General features: G+C 37.7%; 2 protein-coding genes across 2 annotated transcripts; both read right to left on the bottom strand.

Annotated features, from left to right (window-relative positions):
• Positions 1-941: 941 nt before the first annotated feature.
• On the bottom strand, positions 942-7,016 carry LOC137747469 (thioredoxin domain-containing protein PLP3A). Its single transcript, XM_068487582.2, has 7 exons — positions 6,704-7,016; positions 6,548-6,595; positions 6,301-6,443; positions 6,149-6,221; positions 1,603-1,664; positions 1,255-1,352; positions 942-1,183 (listed from the first exon to the last, which is right to left on the bottom strand). The coding sequence occupies exons 1-7, from the start codon at positions 6,860-6,862 to the stop codon at positions 1,077-1,079; spliced, it is 690 nt and encodes a 229-aa protein (XP_068343683.2). The 5' UTR covers positions 6,863-7,016; the 3' UTR covers positions 942-1,076.
• Positions 7,017-7,837: 821 nt separating this feature from the next.
• ZAR1 (HOPZ-ACTIVATED RESISTANCE 1) lies at positions 7,838-11,120 on the bottom strand. Its single transcript, XM_068488503.2, has 2 exons — positions 11,003-11,120; positions 7,838-10,492 (listed from the first exon to the last, which is right to left on the bottom strand). The coding sequence occupies exon 2, from the start codon at positions 10,479-10,481 to the stop codon at positions 7,935-7,937; it is 2,547 nt and encodes an 848-aa protein (XP_068344604.2). The 5' UTR covers positions 10,482-10,492; positions 11,003-11,120; the 3' UTR covers positions 7,838-7,934.
• Between the last annotated feature and the right edge of the window lie 2,737 nt (positions 11,121-13,857).

Raw genomic sequence — 13,857 nt, 5'->3', positions numbered from 1 at the left:
AAGGATGGATACAAATATCCTGAATCCTAGTTGGGATTTGAGAGTTCTTAGAAAATGGCGGAGAGACAGTGAGGTAGACATGTTTGGAAGAGAGACAGAAGAAAATTAGTAAATCTTGTTTTCTTTTTTTAAGGTTTCGATTCAGTTCAGAGCTTGATGTTTGACGAGGTCTCGACACAAGGCGAAACGCAAGGCACCTCCACTCAAATTTAAATAACGTCTCTTTAATTTTCCCGGTAAAACTGTATTGCTTTCATGTCATGCATGGTTTTGTTTTCATTTTTATAAAATCTCGAAGGTACGAGAACAATTTTATTAACAATAATCATGAAACAATATAGGGCATGTAATTTGATCATGGCTTACTAATATCGGGCTCCTTTAGAAATGCTACTTTGAAAAACATGCTTAGAAGCACTTCCATCGTAATACGTTGAAAAATTTAATAAAAATTCAAAAAACACTTGAAATATTTCTTGAAAGAAACATTTGGCAAATGCTTTTCTTATAAAGCACGACCGGATGCTTTTCTAACCCAGAAGCATTTTAACTATTCATGTTAAATATTATGAGAATCGGTTTTGGTTATCTAAAATCACTTCTAAAAGAACGCAATATCAATAAAATCAGAGGCACCTCAAACCAACAAAAAACAAACCAAAATAAAGAAGAGTAATGCAGCAAAATAAGAGTGTTTCAACTAACTGGATTAGAGAGATTGTGTATTTGTTGTCTTTTTTCTTCACCTGCTGCCTTCTTTTATTTTTGGGGATAAGAAGTTGGAAACCAACGTCCTCCCATTATATAACGCTCCAGCAGACTCCTCTGAGTGTTCATACAGAACAGTAGATTTCCAAATCTACGTAATTGGGATTTGATGGAAGAATAATCTTGAGATTTGGATTACCTAGTTAAATCTTAGGACCAGCTTACATTTACCATTTACCAAGGAGAAGAAATTTCCACTGCAAATGCGTTCCACAAAAAGAGAAAACAAAATCGATCCCAATCATATTGTAACATAAATTAGATGTCAAAACAAGTGTACAACGCATTTGAAAACTCAGGTTCCGGTTTCAGTCTGAATCCGAATCAAGATTCACAGACGATCTCACTGTCCTACGACCGCCTTCAAGATATCCATCATCTTCATCATCGTCTTCTTTCTTCTCACTAATTATACCTGTTAAATTGGCAGTTTAGAGACTCCGCAACAGGATGTGAATTGGAAAACACACTTGACAAAGCCATTACCTTTCTTGATTAATGCAACCTCGAGCGCCCTTGTGCTGAAATCATCTCTCGTTCCCACTTCTTGAAATCCAACCAACCTATCCACAGCAACTCCTTTTCTGCAAACGCCAAGCCCTTGAATCCGTAAATAATTTCAATGAAGATCCAAGTGCATGATGAAATTAGCATGACGGATTTCACATGCTCTTGTGGCAAATTCAAATAATTGCGCTATTACTATATTTCCAGCTTTCGTTGCTCAATTGCCTTTTCATACAACAGCGAAATGGTGCATGCTGGTAAGCCTCTTTAATGCTCGAAATGAACATGGATACAGAATTACAATAATTAATAGAGAGATTGCCTGACCTGAAGAGTATGACACAAGGTAAAGTTTTGATTCCCAGCTTGGTGACGAAGAACGGCGCATTCTGCAGTTCATCATCATATCCTCAATTCCCAATTCTAAACCCTTTACAAACTAAGCGACCAAAAAACGGAAGGTTGCAATCAAGAAAGCTCAATCCAAGTAAACACGAAAACTTGCATCAACTATAACAACACAAAATGGGGGAATGAAGTTCACACTGCTGACAAACAATTTGAGTACACAACTCTAATATAATTGCTGGAAAGACGAACCAAGCAATCAAATTACTTGTATTAAAAAATTACAACACACAAACTCTCAAAGACAAAATTTAGAAGCTATGACACTCTCACTTTCTAGAGACAACACTCTAGTCTAGAACACTCACCCTCTTACTTCTCACTTGCTTTCTTCTTTTCTTAATTCGTTACATAACTAGACACACTTATTTATAAGTGAGTTTTCCGACTTAAACCATTGCCCACCGACTTGGGCTTTTGCTAATGACCACACAAGTTTTAGCTTCTAGGTCATTCTAGCAAACAATATTATAGCTAGAACTTTCTAGCTTGCTAATCAAATATGTATGCTCCACCGACATAACCTGCTAGAATTATCTAGCGTATTCAATATGCATCTACCGCCATTTCCATTGATAGAATTATCTAGCAAAATCTTATGCATTCTAGAACACCAAGGACTTCCATGATAGGCTGGGCCTAATGGGCTAGCGTTGATCTTTAACACTCCCCCTCAACACCAGCTCATTCTTTTCTCCATGTTGAGTTGACAACGAAACTTTTCGAACTTGCCGGTACTCAAAACCTTTTTGTGAACAAGTTTGCAACTTTTGTCTATCTTAATCAGCCACATCTCAATTTCTTCTAAAACTCTCTCTGATAAAATATATATCTCCACATGCTTAGTTCTCACATGAAAAACCGGACTTTCCGCTAAACAAATCGCTGATTGATTGTCGCAATATAATGACACTTCATAATCCACACATATCATTCTTTAGTTGCTTCAATCATTTAATTTTGCTTCCATGGTTGACAAAGATACTGTTGGCTGTCTCTTATTGAACCACGAAACTACTCCAGAACCAATTTTGAAGGCACAACTAGTGGTTGATCTCCTGCAAAATCTGCGTCACAATAGCCAACCAACTTACAGTCTTCTCTTTTTTTTTTGTACAAGAGACCATAGTCAATTGTGTTCTTTACATATGTCAATATTCGTCAAACCGCTTCTAGACAAGGCTTCTTTAAATTTTGCATTTACGACTCATCACACCAATTGCATAAGAAATGTCAGGTGGATCAAACTTTTGCAACAAATCTTTTGCATACTTTGTTGACAAAGAAATAGCCCTTCTTGTGCGCGATCAACCTTTAGTCCAAGAAAGTGCTTGAGTTGTTCAAGTTCTTTCATCTTGAACCGAACTCACAAATTCTCCTTTGTTCGACAAATTTCTGCCTCGTCATCACCAGTGATGATTAGGTCATCCACGCACACCAGTACGATAGCTAACTTTCTTCCATTAGCTTTAACGAATAAGCTGGAATTTGCATTCGTCACAGAGTAACCACTTTGTGTGAGAAATTCTGCAATCTTACCATACCACACCCTTGGTGTTTGTTTCAGACTGTAGAGTGTTTTCCTCAACTAACCATCATGGAAGTCTCTTGGTGTTCTAGAAGATTCATGCATAAGATTTTGCTAGATAATTCTAGCAATAGAAATGGCGGTGCATGCGTATTAGATATGCTAGATAATTCTAGTAGGTTATGTCAGTAGAGCATGCATATTTGATTAGCAAGCTAGAAAGTTCTAGTATAATATAATATAGGTTTGTTTGTTACAATGACCTAGAAGCTAGCAACTTGTGTGCCCACTTGCAAAGTCCCAAGTTGGTGGACAATGGCTTAAGTCGGCAAACTCACCTATAAATAGGTGTGTTGTTGTGTAACGAATTAAGAAAAGAAGAAAGTAAGAAGAGAAGCAGGTGAGAAGTAAGAAGAGTGTGAGTTCTAAAGTATGTCTATAGAAACTGAAAGAGCGTCATAACTTCAAATTGTATCTTGAGAATTTGTGTTATTTTTTTAATACAAGTAATTTGTTTACTTGTTTTTTCTCTCCAATACTTATATTAGAGTTGTGTACTCTAATATTTCTCAACAGGTATAAGAGCGGTAAGATCAAGGACCGACTCTATTAAAGCTTTTGAGAATCATAAGAAGTTTAGTAATTTGCAAGATTGTTGACTAATCTTGTTCGGCATATCGAAGTTTTGCCGGCACAATGGGTAGTCTTCAAGTTGTTGGAGGAATCAAGAAGTTGAAATATAAAAATTACAACACATGAGTGACATGTATGGAGTCTTACCAACAAGACCAAGATCTTTGGGAGGTCGTAGGCGGTAAAGAAGTTACCCAGCCGAAAGAAGACACCAGAGGCACTTTGCAGAAGTGGAAGATCAAGGCAGGGAAGGCCGTAATCACCCTAAAACCCAGAGTTGAAGAGGATATGTTGAAGCACATACGAAAAGCTAAAACACCGGAAGAAGCATGGGATACCTTCGTCACACTTTTTTCAAAGAGGAACAATCCAAGACTACAGCTTCTTGAGAATGAGTTGTTATCGGTGGCCTAAAGGAATATGACTATTTCCAGGTATTTCCACAAGGTTAAGTCGAATGCTGTGAAATTTTTGAATTAGATCCTACTACTGCCATTGTGGAATCCAGGATAAAAAGAATAATTATCCATAGGTTGAGACCCGAATATCAAGGCTTTGTTGCCCTTGCACAAGGATGGCCGACCCAACCATCACTTGTTAAGTTTGAAAATTTGCCTGCCGATCAAGATGCTCTGGCTAAGCAAATGGGAGGGGTCTCGTCAAGAGGTGAGGAAGAAGCACTCTACACCAACAAAAGTAAAGGAAGCTTTAAGCAACATACTGGTGGGGGATCTAAAAGAAATGATGACATGGCAAAAGGTCATCAAGGAGGTGAAAGTTCTTAGCAGAGGGAGCTCCAAAATATCACCGCAACCGTGGTCAGCCCCTGAATAATAAAAGGTTTGAGGGCAAGTGCTTCAACTATGGAAAGAAGGGCCACCCGGCGAAGGATTGCTGGTTTAAAAGGCAAGCAAAAAGCAATGCTGCTACTTCCAGACCAACAGAGAAAAGTGAAGCATCGTTCACTATGGAGGACCAGGAGTTAGCACAACAACAAATCCATAATCGATTGACCACAACAATGATTGGATCGTCGATTCAGGCTTATCAAATCACATAACAGATGATAAAGAGAAGTTGCATAATCTGACTAAGTACAAGGGAGGCCGCTTGGTGGTGACAACCATCGACTCAAGGTTACCGACTGCTTATATTGGTAAGACGGTAATTGTGTCCTAGTACAACACTAACCAGGTGCTACTTCAAGACGTCTACTGTGTTCTAGGCAAGAAGAAAAATCTGCTTTCAGTGCCATAGTTGACATCACTAGGAAATTACGTCTTGTTGGTCCACAAGATATCTTGTGAAGGTGTATTGGCACCTCAAGATCTCAGGGACAGCAACTACAGTCAGTCTATGTAATATCAGCAGAAATTGCATACGTAGACAAGACAAGGAAGAACAAGACAACAGATTTATGGCACATAAGATTGATCATGTTAGCTGTCACAAGCTAAATGTGATGATGAAGTCAATGCTTAAGGGGCTACCTTAGCTTGACGTCAGAACAGTCACAGTTTGTGCAGGATGTCAGTATGGTAAAACTCATCAACTACCATACGAGGAGTCGAAGTTCAAAGCAAAAGAACCGTTAAGAGCTAGTTTTCTACGATGTGTTTGGGCCTGTCAATCGACCATTGATAAGTGGGATGCAGTACATGGTGACGTTCATTGATGACTTCTCCAAGTACATGTGGGTTTTCTTCATGTAAGAAAACTTAGACAAATTTTCAAAGTTCAAAGAGTTTAGGGAGACAATCGAAGGAGAAGTGGGAAAGAAGATCCATTGCCTACACACATATAATGGAGGAGAATATACCTTGAATGAGTTTTTCTACGAGAATGGAGAATACGCCACCAGTTCACATGTGCCAACACACCACAACAAATTGGTGTAGCAAAAAGGAAGAACTGACATCTTGCAGAGATATGTCGGAGTACGCTACATGGGGAAAATGTACCATAAAGGTTTAGGGATGAAGCCATGAGAACTACCGCTCATGTGATCAACAAGCTTCCTCAACCAAGGTTAGAATTTGTTTCGCCCTTTGAGAAACTGTGGGATATGAAACCTATAGGTAGCTACTTTCGAGTATTTAGTTGCGTGTGCTGCGTTTGTTCCTAGTCATCTATGTAGCAAGTTAGACAAGAAGGCAATCAGATGCATCTTTGTGGGATATAACAACCAAAAAAAAAGGTAAAAATGTTGTAATATTTTGTGAGTGTAACACAAGTAATTTGTCTACTTGTTTGTCACTCCAACACTTAAATTGTGTAATCTAATTTTTCTCAACACACACCAACCTCAGCATCCAGCTTGATGAACTTAGAATCCACATGCTTCAAGGCAAGCGTCTTCAAATGCTTATCCATTATCCTAGAAACAACCAAGCAAAGTAAGTTCGAAACACACTCACTAATTCATGTCATAATTTTCCAGACCAAAATGCACTTACTTGCATCTGTAGAACTCCCGGTGATAAAAATGGCAGATGACCTTTTCCGTTCCGGTAACTTCACCCAAAAAATCCCCCTCAGTTATATCCCTGTACTCTCCATGCCCTTTCCTCTTCAAAGCCTCTCGCTTCTCAGCTTCTTTCTATTCATTCCAAAATTCAAAAATTTAAACCAAACCCTCCAAACAAAAACACAAATCCAAGAACCTCACATCCCCAAATCAATCAAACACGAAAAAAATCGAACCTTTAGAGCATTTATCCGATCCGCGTGCAGTTTTTCAAGCTCCGGATCCTACCCATCCAAAATAATCACACAAATCATCGCCTTGCAAATTGGGAACTCGAAATGTACATGAAAGATGCAGAATTGAATCAAATCGAATCTAAACTCGGAACTTACATCCATCAACTCGTCAAGGTCGACCTCCTGGTTGGCGGAGCTTGTGGCGGCCGCCTTCTCGTTGGAGAGCAATTCCTTTTGGTAATTGCGGGCCGCTGCGGCCATTACATTTCCGAAGGCTAGATTTTGGAGAGTGGATTTCACTGAATCGGGATCCATGATTCCTGGAGATGGGAAATTCTTCGAATTTGGAAGTTGATTGTAGTGTGCTTCAGTGATCGATAGAGACTTACAGATCTAGAGTCAAGGTTTAATTCAAGCGCGAACCATCGCTGAGTGGAGGTTTTGGTTCTGGAGAAGAAGACTCTTGATCAAAAAGGCTTTGGTGTTCGGGTGAGAGTATATGATTGGGCCTGGGCCCAAATAATACTATTTTCAGTGCATCTTTCCCTGATGTAGGTTTTCTAGATTGCACCCACATTTCAATCAAAACACCCAATTTCGCTTACCACTCAACCCTTTTTGAAGAAATTTTTTCTATTTCTAAAAAGGTTAAAAGCATTTTCTGTCGATTAAAAATATGTCTAGAATCATTTGGCAGAAAAGTTCTAATTAGCCATAAAGGCAAGTGTTGTTGTTGTTGTTGGTTTTTTTTTTTTTTTTTTCCTTCCAAAAACGCATGTATTTTTAATAAATTCTTAATGTGATTCTAGTAAAAGACGCAAGAGGCACTTATGAGCATATATATATATATATATATATATATATATGTTTAGTACTCGTTTGAAAGTGTTTTTAAAATAACCGGAAATGCTTTTGGTAAAATGTTTATGGAACTAATCCTTAGTAAAAATATAAGTGAATATTGGACAAGCACTTGAAGTTATGTGCACTTCAAGTGCTTTCGGAATCCAAAAATATTTTTTCTAAAAACACTTCATTTAAAAGCATTTTCAAAAGAGCCCTATAAAACAAATCTCAAATGAGCCATTACCCGTACGGCTGATATTCTTGTAAATTGATCGCTCGTTGTCTTTGAGTTGATGTCCTTGAGGTGCCTCGTCGTAAATGCGAGAGTATTTATAATCTTTTAGGTCAAGTTCCGTCGTAGATAAAAGAGAAACCATGAAGATGAACAGCAAACCAAACGATTTACACAATGTAACAAATGAACGATGACATCAATGCAACATATAACACGAAGATATGTTCATAGCCTCATATGATTATTCACAAGAAGGAAAACTGAACTGAACATTTACTAGAATTCCAACAATGGCACATGAAGTTTTCATGTTTTCGTTTCTTCCTTCCAGACACCACCTCTAAACCCGACATCCTCAATCGGAAAAGAAACCAACTCCGGACACCAACTTACAATCACAACTCTTAACGCCGGCATAACTTGTCCAACCCTAGCCCACTCTTCGTGGAAATCCGAAAGAGATTCCAACATTAAGCCCTCAATTTTCCAAACAGCATTGTCATTAAGCCCCCAAAACCTTTCATTCATCTTCTCAAGATTGCCTGATGATATCGAAAGGTACCTCAAAATAGGAAGCGAGATGGGATTGAGCCAGACTGGACTAATCTGTCCGGGATAAAACTTTAGACTCAGCTCATGGAGCTGCTGAGGAGGGAACAACTTGTCAAGCTTGGTGACGAGATCATCATTGCTGTGACTATCGAAACAACTTATTGACAGATGCTGCAGTTCTTGTAGATTTATCAACACATTGACCTCAGTATCTCCAATCTCATTGGAGCAGGTTAGTTGAAGCCCGAGTGTCCTAAGTCGAATTAAATTTCTGATCTCGCCGATCCTGCAACCTTCTAACTGGCTTGATTTGGCGGGTTTGAATCCTGATAACACTTCAAGATTTGAAAGCCTTCCCAAGCCTTTAGGTAGATATTTGAGCGAACCGCAATTGCTTATGTCTAAAACCCTTAACTTCTTGAATGTCACAATGCAGGGAGGCAATGTCTTTAAGTTTTGACAGTAGCTGACATCCAATATCTGAAGGTTGTTAAGCTTGTCGAGCGAAGGCGGGAGTTGAACCAATGGATGCGTGTTGCTTAAGTTGAGGTAAGTTAGGTGCTGCAAAAATCCAATCTGATTTAAAAGACTAGAGAGAGGCATACTGAAGATTGACCTCGAAATATCCATTGCGCGAAGGTATCTAGACTTGCAAAATTTCTTTGCAGTGTGTGAAGCAATCTTGTTCACTTCACCGGTCTTAGTTGTAGACAACAATGCTCTCAACTTATGATTGTCCTTCTGAAGCATACTACCTGTAATGCCCAAATGGCGGCAATTTCTATCATCCGGTCTGAAAAATGCATCATCTTCCGCCATTTTTATCACCACATCGCGTACCATGTCATGAATTTTACACGTGGAGATTGTTCCATGATAAGTCTTGTTGATCACTTCTAGCAAACATCGATTTGTTAGCCCTGAGAAGCAATCTTCCCCTGCTGCAATTGCTGATCTACCACTTCTCAAAGGAATAAAACCTTCTCCAAGCCACCAATGGACCAACTGGTCTTTGGCTATGATGCAATCCTCCGGGTAAAGTGACAAGCAGAGGAAGCATGACTTCAAGTAAGATGGAAGTTCATCGTAACTCAATTGTAGAGAAGCCATAACCGAGTTATCATTTTCTGCTAACTCATCACGAAAATGGTCTGCAATTCGCCTCCACTCATGATAGCGCGATGGTTTACAAAGCATTATTCCTCCAACCGCCTTGATTGCTAGTGGAAGGCCCTTACACTTCTCAACAATCTCCTTTCCAACATTTTCTAGCTCTGGATACATACACTCACCTCCATTTGCCGCAAATGCAATCTTCCGAAAGAGCAGCCAACTATCATCTTTGCTGAGGCATTTGGGCCAATGTGATCTTGCTTCCTTCACTCCCATCTTCTGTGCAACCTTCTCTATCCTCGTAGTAATGATGACACTACTTCCATTTCCTTTTGGCAACGCTTCATAAATTCTAAGCCACCAAGCAACATCCAAGCTCCACACATCATCCATCACAATCAAATACCTCTTGCCTAAAAGATATTCATTTATCTTCTTCAATAATTCACCCTTGTCGTCTCCTACACTAGCATCTCCCAAGTTCCGTAAAATACTTCTCATGATTTGTTCTTCATCGAATTTTTGAGAAACCGATACCCAAATTCTTCTTTCGAAGCGCTCCTCAATTTTCCTGTCATTAAATACTTTTTGAGCAATAGTAGTCTTGCCAAGTCCACCCATTCCCACAACTCCAATGGCTAGTATGCCCTTGTCAGCTTCAAATAACCATTGTTTGATCTTACTCGCATCACCTTCCAAACCAACGACCTGCGTATGATCATACACAGGACCGCTCCATCTAGGCAATAGGTCATTTTGTGCATCCAATGGCTCCACTTGATTCAAAAGTGGAACTCCAAGATACGACATAATGTTCTGCTTAATATTACCAATTTTTTGGTTGATTTCTGCAAGGCTCTTTCCGGTTTGATATTGGAATGGAATTTTCGAAGGGTAGATGCACATGAAACAACCACTCGAAAGCGGACCATCATCTCTTGAGTGAAGTTGACAATCTGCTAGTATGTCTTCGGCTTCATAAATCAATTCTCGCAAAGTAGCCATGATGCTGCGAACGGTCTCGTTCTTCCTCTTGAGCCGCTCTGCATCTTTGAGAAAGCTTTGCATTAGTTGGAGTTCGGATTGTAACGTTTCGAATTGGCCCCTGAATTCGCTAAAAATTCGGCTCTCCTCCGATAAAGCTCCTAGCAGCTTCTCCAAGAACACAGTTACTACTGCATCCACCATCTTGCAGAAATCTAATAAGATTAAAAGAAAAATATGTCATGAATTTTGAACATTTGAGAATATACAATCTTGCAACTTAGTAGATTATCAATCATATTTTACAGTTCTTTTTCCTAACATCAATTGCCTCCTTAACATTAACAGTTTCCAATCCCCTTATACATTTGAACAACAACCACATGGTAAAACCTATAAAAATTAGGCTCGTTTGATGGCTATTTCAACTTTCAATTAACTTTTCTGAAAGAAAGAAAAAACGAAATGGTTATCAAACGGCCATTTACAGAGAGAATTCAATTGCACTAGCGAATTATAATGCAAGAAGAAGAAATTGTAATGTTAAATCAAGGAAATTAAAAGTTGCATCAACTGGGTTTTATTCACTTTGTTAATTTTCTCTGCAGACCATAAGATTACTACTAATCAGAGCAAAATCAAGGCAATAAATGAATAATTAAAAATAATGAAGCAAAATCCAAGAGTTAATTATTAACAAAACTTAGGATCAAAGAGGAACTTACAACTCAAGTTCTGAGCAATCCTTTGTGATTCTATCTGTTTATGACAACTTGATGCTGCAATCCTTTGTGCTTCTTTAATCTGCTTAACAGGTTCAAGTTCAACAACAAATTTTACAAAACTATCCTCGTTAGGTAGACCAGCTATCCGTGGGTTTCGAATTTCAGAAGGGCAAGATGGTAATTCTGTTCAACAGTCCTCGTCAACGCGTAAAAAAGACCCAAAGTCAACTCTTCATGTTTGATGAAGCTTCTTGGTGCCTTACTTGTAGACCAAAGCCAAAGTCTCTGTTTGCAATGTATTTTGCCAACTCAATGGGGACATTATAGGGAGGGAATTTCCTTACTCTCCATCCCTCTTGCCTCCTTAGTTCTTCTAACATTATGAGGATTTTCTACTTTACCTTTGTGACGGGATGCATTAAAATTATTAGAATGGTAGAGTAGAAAATCCTTATGAGGATAGTTTTGTAAAATTCGATAATTTTGATAAGAGTGATGTTTTGAACCCAAGAGTGATGTTTTGATAATTTTGATAGTTTTGTAAAATTTTGATAAAAATCAAACCTATATTCATAAGGATTTTCTACTTTATCCTTATGAGGATTTTTCGCTCTAATAATTTTGATGCCCCCAATTTTTTTAGGCTAGATAAAATACATATATATATATATATATATATATATATAATTTGTCATATAAAAATCGAACCTATATATTTATTATGTCACATAAAGGGCACATATCAAACTAAGAACATTTAGCAATTTCATTCTTCTTTTTTTTTTTTTTTTTTTTTCTTTTCCTCGAGTTAAGATGCCTCATGACCTTTTGATATAACCAAAAACAGTGTATGAGCAAGATCTTGTCACGAGTGAGGCCGAACAGGGCCAGTCCAGGCCCAATGCGAGCTAGATGACCGTTTGGGCCTAAAAGAATTGGGAGTATTAAAATTATTAGAGTGATATATTCATATATGTTTTCATAAGAGTATAAATTTTTTAAATTTGGTTAAATGACAAATAAATTTAACTAGAAGATGTGGTTTTTGTTGTTGGAAATTAATTAGTAGGTCTTGGGTTCAAAACATCATGCGTGTTTATTTACTTTTCAATTTTTACAAAATTTCTTTTATTGAGAGTATAAATATATAAAATTTGGCTAAATGTTCAAAAAGTTTGACCATAAGCTGTGTTTATTTTGTTTAAAATTAATAAGGAGGTCTTGTGTTCGAAACACGGTATGTTTTTTAATTTCCAACTTTAACAAATTTCTTTTCATAAGAGTTTAAATTTATGAAATTTGGCTAAATTATCAAGATGTTTAATCAGAAACAATGTTTTTTTTGTTTTAAATTAACAAGAGGTCTTAAGTTCGAAATGCTATGTGTATGTTTATTTTTTTCAATTTCACTTATCATCTATTTACTTGTAATCCCGGGGTTTTTTGGTTCCCTTCTCTTGACACAAATTAAATTAATTTTTCTGTATTTCTAAAATATTGAGTTTGAAGTGGTTTTCTAAATAAGATTTTATCGAAGTCATATGTGTGAAAACAAATAATTTTCCTTATATGAAGTTAGGGCATATTTTTTAGCGTCGTCCTGGACCTCAAAAATATCAGGACCGGCCGAATTAACCATGATCAGGGTGCTTGTGAGAGTCTGAGGCCAACAAAGGTAACCGAAAACTATCCGAATAGAACTAGTTATTCTCTGCCCTAGCCCAGCTCATGTTAGTTCAACGAGTTCTCACTATCCTGATCATCAACCTGAAAGCGATACGTTTCCTGCATTTTTGCTTCTCGATCAATAGTTTCAGTTTTATTAGTCCCTTCAACCTTTCTCATTCACAAACCTCTGCAGCGTCAGTTCCCTATCGAGTATCAACCCTTCATTTTCTCCGCAAAGACGATGCCGATTGCCGTTGTGAATACCCAAGGTAGTTCGATGAAGCAGAGAAAATCAAGGAAACAAGGAAAGTGCAGTGTTTTGACAGTAATGAAAGAGATAAAGATCCTTCAAATCGACGTCAATGGCAAAAAATGGTTTTTATAGAGGGAAAATGGTTTCAAAATCCAAAGGCGCAAGCAGTTTTTTCAATGCTTGGCACCTTGAACATCTGCAAAAAGTAAGCGAGGTGCCATCTTCTAATATTCTTGTAAGTACACAATAGTTTAAAGATTTAAAACAAAACAATTTAGAACTGTTATTGGTACTCTAAAAAAGTTATCATGCATGCAAACATGATTTAACCAAGGTTGCTAGAGCATTATGCTCCACCTTTGCACTCAAGTTTGAATCTCCTTTCTCATATTTTAGATAATTTAATGTAATTATCGTATCGTTTGTCAAAAAGTCATAAGCAAAAATAAAAGAGAGAATATACTTAAGAACCCAGAAACAGCTGAAAAATGTCCTTGGAGTACACTATCCAGACCAATTTACAGGAACTGAGGAGTACATCTAGATCAATTAATGTAACACCTTCTATTCAATTGCAAATTATTGTGTAGTTTTGTTGTGCAGTGGAGAAAATCTGTTAATCTAAACAAGATAGAACAAGTAGCTTACACACACATTCGGCATAATTGTTCACCTATTCTACACACAAGGAACCGCACGTTTTATGTCGATGTCAAAAAATGGATCGACAAGACCAACATCATTAAACCACAGGGGCTGGAAGAGTTAACGGCAAGTTCAGGATAATAAATGGGTTTGGGTCGGGTTCGGACATTTGAAAAAAAATCTGAGTCGGATATAAAGCGATGATGGTATTTTTATTTCCCAACCAAATGCGATCCGATTATGTATGTATATTAATATAATTTTTATAAATTAGCATGCAATAAATACA

Source organism: Pyrus communis, chromosome 2 (genome assembly GCF_041283825.1).
Source record: "Pyrus communis isolate YQ-2024b chromosome 2, ASM4128382v1, whole genome shotgun sequence".
Classification (NCBI taxonomy): domain Eukaryota; kingdom Viridiplantae; phylum Streptophyta; class Magnoliopsida; order Rosales; family Rosaceae; genus Pyrus; species Pyrus communis.
Note: the sequence above shows the minus strand (reverse complement) of the source record. Positions and strands in the feature narration are given on the sequence as shown.

What these genes read in the sequence shown, in the direction of transcription:
- ZAR1 (XM_068488503.2), bottom strand. Translation starts at nt 10,481, where the DNA reads ATGGTGGATGCAGTAGTAACTGTGTTCTTGGAGAAGCTGCTAGGAGCT.
- LOC137747469 (XM_068487582.2), bottom strand. Translation starts at nt 6,862, where the DNA reads ATGGATCCCGATTCAGTGAAATCCACTCTCCAAAATCTAGCCTTCGGA. An exon ending in CCTTGTGTCATACTCTTCAG is followed by an intron (nt 1,353 to 1,602) that starts GTCAGGCAATCT and finishes TGGCGTTTGCAG; the next exon opens with AAAAGGAGTTGCTGTGGATA. An exon ending in GGTTGCATTAATCAAGAAAG is followed by an intron (nt 1,184 to 1,254) that starts GTAATGGCTTTG and finishes CCAATTTAACAG; the next exon opens with GTATAATTAGTGAGAAGAAA.